This window comes from Perca flavescens, chromosome 2 (genome assembly GCF_004354835.1).
Source record: "Perca flavescens isolate YP-PL-M2 chromosome 2, PFLA_1.0, whole genome shotgun sequence".
Taxonomy (NCBI): domain Eukaryota; kingdom Metazoa; phylum Chordata; class Actinopteri; order Perciformes; family Percidae; genus Perca; species Perca flavescens.
Genome location: NC_041332.1, coordinates 4,761,191 through 4,771,925, shown reverse-complemented (window position 1 = coordinate 4,771,925; position 10,735 = coordinate 4,761,191). Strand labels below are relative to the sequence as shown.

General features: G+C 39.9%; 1 protein-coding gene across 1 annotated transcript in view; it reads left to right on the top strand.

Annotated features, from left to right (window-relative positions):
• The window catches only part of meis1a (Meis homeobox 1 a), a 64,678-nt gene that overhangs the window by 15,721 nt on the left and 38,222 nt on the right, over positions 1 to 10,735 (top strand). The window contains exon 7 of the mRNA XM_028598191.1: positions 3,309 to 3,420. Coding sequence (XP_028453992.1) covers positions 3,309 to 3,420 — 112 coding nt within the window. The remainder of the gene's footprint in view (positions 1 to 3,308; positions 3,421 to 10,735) is intronic.

Below are 10,735 nucleotides of genomic sequence, written 5' to 3'. Positions count from 1 at the left end.
TATTAAACTAGTCTGGACCCAGCTTCTTATGTGCCTATCCATCCCCCTAAGGACTGACCTAACTCCCAGAACCAATCATCTGGGGCTGAATGGTACCTGGGTCCCTGCAATCCGACTGAAGTTACCATGTGGACCTGTTACAAGTTAATTATCCCTTATTTGTTCCAGCACCATTGCACAATAGTGCTAGCCTGACCAGCCACACCCACATCCAGATGTTGGGTCTGGGAACTCCCCATTGGGCAGGGCTCAATCTGAGGGGGCGGGACAAACGGTTGTCTTTCAAATTCTCTCTGCACGTAATAGGATAGCGCTACAACCAATCAGAGCAACGCTAGTTGGTAGATTAGACTTTAAACTCCTTAATCTTCCTTTTTTAAGAATGATTTTCGTGCCGTTCTTTGCTCTTTTCTCAAAGAAAAGCTGAACTCCAAGTCTTCCAGAAGAACGCTGTTCACCACCAGCACCAGCAGCAGCAGCCATAAGCCCCGCCCACCGACTCTACACACGATGTGATTGGCCTGACCAGACTTTGGTTTTTCCAGCTCGCAAGACCCTGGCTGCAAATTACATTTGCTGCCGCTAGGGTGCGTCTAGATTTTCTAGGCTACAATTTTATAGCCCCGTGAGACCATCCTGATCTGCTGAGCTCCAGTTCTCCTCCCAGATCAGTCTGGCATCTTGAGGTAGAGAACATTTTTAGCCTTTAGCCAAACGACCGACCAATCAGCGTTGGTTTTGAGGTGGGTTCGGTGGTGATAGACAGATGGTTTATCCAATCAGCTAACCAGGATTATCAGCCAGCGGTAGCCCTAATTCTGTTAGCCGCTCGCTAATGCTTTCTTTCTCTTGGATCCTTCTTTTGGAATATGGACCGGGAACCTGAAATGGTGTCTTTTATTCCTAAATTCTCGTTACACAAACGGCAAATCTCCTTTACCGACATGTTGCTTGCATGCTGAGCTAACGAGCTATGCTTTGCCTGCAGCAGCAGGGGCTTGTGGTTGTATTTTCATACGCTTCGTGGATCTGATTGGTTGATTTGGCCCGTTTATCACCAACATATAGGTGATAGACAGATGGTTTATCCAATCAGCTAACCAGGATTTTCGCCCCTTCCCAAAAGTTCTCCAACGGAAAGTTCCCAGATGGATATGCCGAGCAAATGCGAAGCGATCCATCTGGTGGAGTCAGGTTAACAATTTTATAGCATTTGAAGAAAAAATTGATAAAATAACGTTTGATAAAAATTGTTTTTTTGGAAAAAGCTTCCAAAACGTCAAAAAATTGTAAAAGAAAATATAAAATTAAATAGAAAAATCGGAGAAACAAACGGCAAAAGTGACAAAAAACTTGGACAAAAAAAAGTGACAAATGTGTGGAAACAAATAATTTTTGATTTCAAATCTTGACCATAAAAAAAAAACGTAAATGACGAACGTGTCACGCAGGTCATGCTTCTCCAGCTGACCGATAGCAATGGCGCGCTACTTCGAGGTCAGTTTAAAAGATTTTCCTCAGATTTTGAGAGACTCTAGTCACGCTCAGCCCGCTCGCCATTTCCGGGTGAGTCCAAGTCCTAAGCTTCACTTCAGAACTCTAACCTATGGCGCCATTTTGATGCTACCAAGCCATCACCTCCCGTTAGCATCCCATTGACTCCCATTCATTTTGACGTCACTTTGACAGCGAATAACTTTACATCTGAAGCGTTTAAAGACTCTATTTGCCCGTTGTTTATTTCTAAAGAAACACGACAATGTATAAAAGGCTCCATTACCTTGTAGCTCACGTTATGGCTCCGTAGCAGACGCTTTTATAACAATAGGCTAACGATTGGGTCATAACCACGAGACTTACTGTCACACAGTAGAGGAATTACCGTATAGTACAGGAGAAGCTCACAGGCAGTTTGGACTTCCATTAGCTGTTTAGGTTTAATTACTAATGTTAACTAGCATGTTAGTGATCAGTAATTAGCCTGTGTCTATGTTATCTCCTTACATATACCTACACTCTCCGTCTCTGTGAGATTGGGAATGATTGAGATTTCTCTCGGCACAGCTACCAGAAGACTTCAAACTTTCAGACACGTTGCTCACGTCACATCTACGTCTTCAAGCTCAGTTGGAGGCTGCTCAGTAACACTCAGCCAGCACCGGGAAAGAGACTTCTGATATCCTTCACTGGTCTCTGACCAGAGACACGGGGTCTGCTGGTCCATTATATATATATATGTCAATGGCTGTTCTCCAGCAGCAGCCGCCATCTTCTTTGTTTTCATGTAGCAGGGAATTCATGCGGAATTGTCGCAACTCTGCCGTCCTTATTTTAAGCCCCGCCCACCAACTCTATACACGATGTGATTGGCCTGTCCAGAATTTGGTTTTTCTAGCTCGCAAGCCAACTAAATTTCGTGCGTCTAGATTTCTAGGCTGCAATAGCGTATCACTCTCAACAAATGCCATTGTTCTCCATATGGATAGATAAATACAGTACAGGCCAAAAGTTTGGACACACCTTCTCATTCAATGTGTTTCTTTATTTTCATGACTATTTACATTGTAGATTCTCACTGAAGGCATCAAAACTATGAATGAACACATATGGAATTATGTACTTAACAAAAAAGTGTGAAATAACTGAAAACATGTCTTATATTTTAGATTCTTCAAAGTAGCCACCCTTTGCTTTTTTATCAATAAGTGAAAAACTTCCACTAATGAACCCTGACAAAGCACACCTGTGAAGGTAAAACCATTTCAGGTGACTACCTCATGAAGCTCATTGAGAGAACACCAAGGGTTTGCAGAGTTATCAAAAAAAGCAAAGGGTGGCTACTTTGAAGAATCTAAAATATAAGACATGTTTTCAGTTATTTCACACTTTTTTGTTAAGTACATAATTCCATATGTGTTCATTCATAGTTTTGATGCCTTCAGTGAGAATCTACAATGTAAATAGTCATGAAAATAAAAAGGAAACGCATTGAATGAGAAGGTGTGTCCAAACTTTTAGCCTGTACTGTATATAGCACTCAATCTCAGTGTCCTGATCTGTGTCTCACTGGTTGTCTTCTGTATCTCAAGTCTCTTTTATATAGACCTTAGCTGTCCCCTAATACTGTATCTGAAGTCTCTTTTATATAGACCTTAGCTGTCCCCTAATACTGTATCTGAAGTCTCTTTTATATAGACCTTAGTGGTCCCCTAATACTGTATCTGAAGTCTCTTTTATATAGACCTTAGCTGTCCCCTAATACTGTATCTGAATTCTCTGTGTCTCACTGGTTGTCTTCGTCTGTGCAGCTCTCGTGGAACAGAGATCATGACGACGCTGCATCAATCCGCTCGTCCGGGACGCCGGGACCCTCCAGCGGTGGACACACGTCTCACAGCGGCGACAACAGCAGCGAACAAGGTGAGATATACCGACAGGAAGAGCTCCACATCCATCAGCGGAAGGGTTGGAAACGTACTGGGCGGATTTGTCTGTCCGAGTTTGTCTTTTTCTGCATGAAAAGATGTTCAGGTACCATTTCTTTCCTTACCGATACCAATTTTCGATGCCTGAACTTGCCTGAAATCGGCCAATACCGAGAACCGTTCTGATACCAGTCTGTTTAAAATATTCACATTATTATGAAAAAGTTCATTTAAAGGTCCCATGACATGGTGCTCTTTGGATGCTTTTATATAGACCTTAGTGGTCCGCTAATACTGTATCTGAAGTCTCTTTTATATAGACCTTAGTGGTCCCCTAATACTTTATCTGAAGTCTCTTTTATATAGACCTTAGTGGTCCCCTAATACTGTATCTGAAGTCTCTTTTATATAGACCTTAGTGGTCCTCTAATACTGTATCTGAAGTCTCTTTTATATAGACCTTAGTAGTCCCCTAATACTGTATCTGAAGTCTCTTTTATATAGACCTTAGTGGTCCCCTAATACTGTATCTGAAGTCTCTTTTATATAGACCTTAGTGGTCCCCTAATACTGTATCTGAAGTCTCTTTTATATAGGCCTTAGTGGTCCTCTAATACTGTATCTGAAGTCTCTTTTATATAGACCTTAGTGGTCCCCTAATACTGTATCTGAAGTCTCTTTTATATAGACCTTAGTGGTCCTCTAATACTGTATCTGAAGTCTCTTTTATATAGACCTTAGTGGTCCCCTAATACTGTATCTGAAGTCTCTTTTATATAGGCCTTAGTGGTCCTCTAATACTGTATCTGAAGTCTCTTTTATATAGACCTTAGTGGTCCCCTAATACTGTATCTGAAGTCTCTTTTATATAGACCTTAGTGGTCCCCTAATACTGTATCTGAAGTCTCTTTTATATAGACCTTAGTGGTCCCCTAATACTGTATCTGAAGTCTCTTTTATATAGACCTTAGTGGTCCCCTAATACTGTATCTGAAGTCTCTTTTATATAGACCTTAGTGGTCCCCTAATACTGTATCTGAAGTCTCTTTTATATAGACCTTAGTGGCTCGCATAAGGAGAAGATTCCTGATTGGTCCATCTGAGCTTTCATTTTCTCAAAGGCAGAGCAGGATACCCAGGGCTCGGTTTACAACTATCACCATTTCTAACCACTGGGGGGGCCATAGGCAGGCTGGGGGAACTCATATTAATGTTAAAAAAAACCTCATAAAGTAAACTTTTCATGCCATGGGACTAAAAAATAAGTTATTAAGCAGGTTAAACCCTTTTGTAAAACATGAAGATTGAATTATTTCATTATCTAGTTTGACAATACGAAAAAAAAGACATGAATAAACTACTTCAAGGTAGATTTTCCCATCCATCCACTGTCATCCACCAGTTTTCCACTCGCTGATCTTGAGAAAATTTGGAGCCGTTCGCCAAGACGACTGACCAATCAGCGTTGATTTTGAGGCGGGTTTAGGTGTTACACTACGAGAAGCGACAGGCTTTTCTCGGAGGAAAAGATGTGTTTGTTTGATTTGGTCCGTCTATCACCAACTATAGGTGGTGATATCACCAACTATAGGTGGTGATAGACAGATGGTTCATCCAATCAGCTAACCAGGATTTTCGCCCCTTCCCAAAAGTTCTCCAACGGAAAGTTCCCAGATATGCCGAGCAAATGCAAAGCGATCCATCTGGTGGAGTCAGGTTAAGCAGCTCCAGCATGGGACCCCAAACTTTCCTTTCAGGGCTAAATTAGGTGGTAATGGATCTGTGCATAACTTGCATGGGCTACTCACCGATACGGTACCAGAAAAACAGCCCCAGTTTTCAGATTTGGGACGGTGCATTGATCCAAGAGGCTTTTCAAAGACTTTATGTAGCTTAACCTTTTTCCCCCCCCAATGTTTTGGTCGTCTTTTATCGACACTTTTTTTCACAATTTTTTTTATCACTTTTTTCTGATTTATGTCGATTTTTAATTAATTAATTAATTTTACGTTTTTGTTGTTTTTTTTTAACCCAATTTTTTTTTTAAACTTTTTCTGATTATTTTTTTTCTTCACATTTTTTAAGCATTTTTGTCACTTTTTTCAACCTTCTATCAATTAGTTTTTTCAAATGCTATAAAATCTAATAAAATACCCAAATTAATTTTAAGCACTGAACTGATAATTTTTTTTACACTAAAGAACGTTGTATGGAACCATCCACGTTACCTTTTTTTTGGACAATTCGTTGAAAGAAACCCCAAATATTTGTTATTAGAGACTTTTTTGTTTAAATGGGTCTTTTGGGAGTTTTATCAACACATAAAGGAACTCTGGGAAGGAAAGGGGTGAAAAACTGGCGTCTGAAAAGTAACTCAAAGCTGTCAGACAAAATGTAGCTATGATGTACTTCTAATTTGTACTTTGGTACAGTATTTTAGCAAATGTACAGTACGTGTGTGTGTGTGTGTGTGTTTGAGGGTTTATGAAGGGTGGCAGAGGTTTTCCGACATGTTGAACTTGACGTCCATTTGCAAATAGCAGGAGACGGTAGTGAAAAAGAGGGAGTGATGAAGGCTGACAGAAGAGCTCCGAGCAGAGCTGGAAGAAAGAGAGCTTTATGGCCCAGTACACACACACACACACACACACACACACACACACACACACACACACACACACACACACACACACACACACACACTCACACTGGAGGAAATAGAAATAACACAGCATGCAGTGCACACACATGCCTTAACAGAATTCATATGTTCATGTTTTAAACAGTTATGAAGGTTCAAAAAGAAAAATCCAAATGACAGAAAAAATGACTCAAAATTCCCAAAATGTCTTCATGCTCAGCTGAGAAAGATGCTGTTGTATCGATGAAGAGAATACAACAGAAGCTCACTTCTAAAAGGACTTGCTTCAGGTGAAAATACCTGAGGAGAGGCAGGATCTCCCGTTGGCAGAGCAGACATGTGTAAGTTGATTACCTGACTAGTCCATCGAATGTGAATATTTGCAGATTTTCCTGTTTTAAATTACATTAAAGTGAATATTTTGGGGGTTTTGTGAAGCGTTGGATGGATAAAACGATGAATTTAAAGACGTCACTTGAATATTTTTCACTATTTTTTTACATTACAAACAATAAACCATCAACCGTCAACCATGATGCAACTTTTAGTTTTTCTGGGTCAAAATGTAACAAAACTTCCAACGTTGGTCGTCTTTTTCGACACTGTTGTCAGTTTTTTTTAAGTTTCTGTCAATATTTTTTTGGTGCTTTTTTTAATAGTTTTTTAAAGCTTTTCCGGACGATTTTGTCACTTTTTTCCAAGTTGTTGTTACTTTTTCCAAGTTTTTTGTCACTTTTTTCCAAGTTTTTTGTCACTGTTTCCAAGTTTTTGTCACTTTTTTCCAAGTTTTTGTAACTTTCAAGTTTTTTGTCACTTTTTTCCAAGTTTTGTCACTTTTTTTTCAAGATTTTTGTCACTTTTTCCAAGTTTTTTTTCACTGTTTCCAATTTTTTTGTAATTTTTTTGTCACGTTTTTCCAAGTTTTTTGTCACGTTTTCCAAGTTTTTGTCACTTTTTTCCAAGTTTTTTGTCTCTTTTTCATTTTTTTGTCATTTTTTCAAGTGTTTTGTCACTTTTTCCAAGTTTTTGTCACTTTTTTCAGTGCTTTTTGTCACTTTTTTCAGTGCTTTTTGTCCCTTTTTTCGTGCTTTTTTGACATTTCTTTTCCCACGTTTTTCAACGTTCTATTATAAATTTTTCTTTACATGCTATAAAATTTTATAAAACACCCAAATTCAATGAAAGTACTGAACTGATCATTTATTTTACTTGGGAAGAGTAGTAGTTGTAGGGAATCCTCCACGTCATGTTTTAATAATTGTGTGAAAAGAAACCCACATTTGGTACAAAAACTTTTTGAAAATGGGTCAAATTGGACCCCGAGGACAACAGGAGAGTTAGTCGATATAAAATAACAACAGAATAACACACATAACAACGGGAACTCCATACGTGCACTTATAATACAACTGGAAGTGTAGTTCCACTTTAATACACACAGACGCACAGGGGTCCAGCAGCTCTGGCCTCGTGCCGCTGGTCTCCGTCCAGTCGGTTCTGTTAGCGTCTGGTTGCGGTCCAACTGAAACAGACCCTGTGGTTTCTCTATCTGCCGCACATATTTACAGGTTTACACCGCGGTCTGACCTTCACAAAAAAAGGCTGTTTTGATTTAATAAGAGATTTGTTAATCAAGTATTTACAATCCCAACCTTCAGCGGCTTTAATGGCGCGATAGACTTTGGCTCCTTTTGGGGCTTTTCTTCAGCCAGACAATGTTTTATTTTTCTCTCATTAAGAGCTGCTTTCATTGGTCTTTTCTGGGAAACAGAACACTTTCCTGTATGTTTTTTTTCTGCTTGCTCTATGATTAATGAGTCTGTACTGGACAATAACATGCAAAACACCATTTCAAATCAGAGACGGCGGTTATTTTGTGAACTTTTTAACAACTTGGTTGAAGGTTTTTTGATAGAATGCCTGTGGCATTGAGCAGAGCTGTAGTTGTCGGTTGTTGTTGTCCAGATTGAAATATCTCTTGATGTATTGAGATGAAATTTTGTCCAGACATGCATGTTCCCCAACAGATGAAGCCTACCAAATTTGATGATTCCCTGACTTTTTATCAGTGGCGACATGAGGTTGAAATGTGTGGCTTTTAGTAAAAAATGTCTCAATAACTGTTGGAAGAATTGCCATAAAACTTAAAAAAGCAGATATTCATGTTCCCCAGAGGATGAATCCGCTGTCTTTTCCTGTGGTCTTTTAACTCAACATCTAGATAAAACTGACATTTGGATGTTTGAATTGGTAACAAAATGTACGTTGTACATACGTAACGTTGGGCATAACATAACAGCTTAGAGTCTTCCAATTCTTCCTGCTGATTCCTCACATCTGATTCCACTTTTTTCTTAATAAAAGCTCAGTTTTTTCGGTTCGGCAGCTAATAAAAAACTTTAGTTATGGGTACTTTACATTGTTAGTAGTGCATCCTATCACATGGCGGCTTTTAGGCATTGTTCTGTTGTTTGCGAGCAGACAGAATTGACATGGAGGCACCTTTGCCCAATACAAAGTCAATGCAGAGCGGAGAGCTGTTTTCCCCTCCTGGGCCCTGCCACATGTATTTCATGAATTTGTGGTGATGTCTGAAGTTCTAACCATGGACTCTGTAACATTTTTTGTGGGATAAAACGCCTTGGTTACCTTGTTTCAAGCCATTCTAGCGCGGTATAGAAAGCCTGCAGGAAGAATCAGCTCGATTTGTGCCAGTTCTCATTAATATTCAACGAGCTAAGCTGCTTGACTCTGATTGGCTAACAGCTAACTAATGAGAGCCTGGCTGTCAGCATCCTTTACCCAGCGCAACTGGGTCAAGCTCATGAATAGTAATGAGCTCAGGCAGCATGATGTCAGACTGACCAGCTTTTGTGATTGGTCTGATTTCTCTGCTTATTTCTGTTCAGTGGCTAGAGCTGACAGAGGAGGTAGCAGTTCATTTTCACATTCACCACATATAACACAAACACATATGGACCTGACATATTTCAAAAAATGAAAGTAAAAACTGTTTTGTGTGGCACCTTTAAATGCACTGTCTCTGTGTTGCTTGTTTGATACAAAGCTGTGGTTATTTAGGACGGGGATATACAAAACTAGAAGAGGTGGATCCAGTCAAGCTCCAACATTTTGAGTACAGACAATCAGTACGTTTACATGCACACTATTAATCCGAATATGACAATCTTCCAAATTTGATACGGGTCATGTAAACAACATATTCTGTTTGGATATTCAGGATAAGGCCTTTTCCGAATATAGCATTTTCCGATTAAGACATGTGGGATATTCTGGTATTATTCAGGTTTTAGAGCATTCGGAATATGTATCTCAATCTGGGTTTTTACTGCAGTTTGTGACAGTTTATGGCATCTTGCGGCTTACGGTCAGCTCTGTGCGTTGCTACGGCTGCTGTACAAAAACCAACCAGCCAACAGTTTGCAAGGCTGCAGACCCGATAAGGAGGAGTAACCCAGCTACTTGTAAACATTATCAAAGACTTAGATATCAACAGGTTTTTGGATATTGGTACACATTGCTACAGCAACCTTTTAGAGAAGCTGATTGAGGGAATGAAAGCAGGGGACACTGTGTTCACACGCTCCGTCTGCTGGATCACTTAGAAAAAATCCTGTTTTGCACGTCTACATGTAAACGGGAATATTAGTGGAATACTTACTTTCATTAACAATGTCAACAGCTGAGTTGGAATATTGTCTTTTTCGGAATTAGGGCAAAAACTTGAATATTATGTGCATGTAAATGTAGTCAATGAAACCAAAGATCATTAGGTCAGATGCTATTAGTGGTTCCCCCGCACTCATTTTAAAACTAGAGGGGATCGGTCATTCCCAGCAGTGGCTCCTAGGCTGTGGGACGACGTTGTTTGGATTCTGTCGAATCTTTTAAAAAGCAGCTGAAGACTCTGCTGTTCAAGCAGGCTTTTACTTAGTCGATGGGTTTTTATGGTTGTTTGTTATGTTTTCTATTTGTATTTCAGTTTGCTTGTATCGTGACTTCTTGTGTTGTATTGCATTTTATTGGGAAGCACTTTGTGATTTTTTTTTATCTGTGAAAGGTTCTATACAAATAAACTTTACTTACTTACAAAGACACCTCCATTTGGAGACAAATTTGGCTTCCTCGCGGGCGGTTCACTCTGACTGGACGTACAGAATCAGCAGCCAGACCTCAAGCTGCTTCAGCTCGCTCTCGTTTGGCTGGAAGATATTTAAACATCACTTACACGCAGCCAGCTCCCCAGCTGACCTCCGCGACGGAGCCAAATGGTGGTTAATAAAAAGATTTCTCTGACGTTACTGAAAAAAAAACTCAATTCAGCAGGACTTCAAATGACATCTGCTAGCTGCCGGCTATAACTCAGAAGCCACAGCCAAACTCCCCGGCATATTTGGCTGGCGTGTTAATTTGCCGTCTTGGAGATCATAAAGAGAGAAACATGTCCTCGGCATAGAAGATCATAATACTGTCAATTTCAGTGCGCTTTCTCTGTCGTTGAGTTTGTACTGAAGAGAAGAAAACACAAGAGTGAGATGACAGGATCAGTATCGATCACAGGGGCCCTATTTCAACGATCTAAGGGCACAGCGTGAAGAGTCTGGCGCAAATCCACTGTTGCTAGTTTGATGGTGGTAAAAAAGGCTCT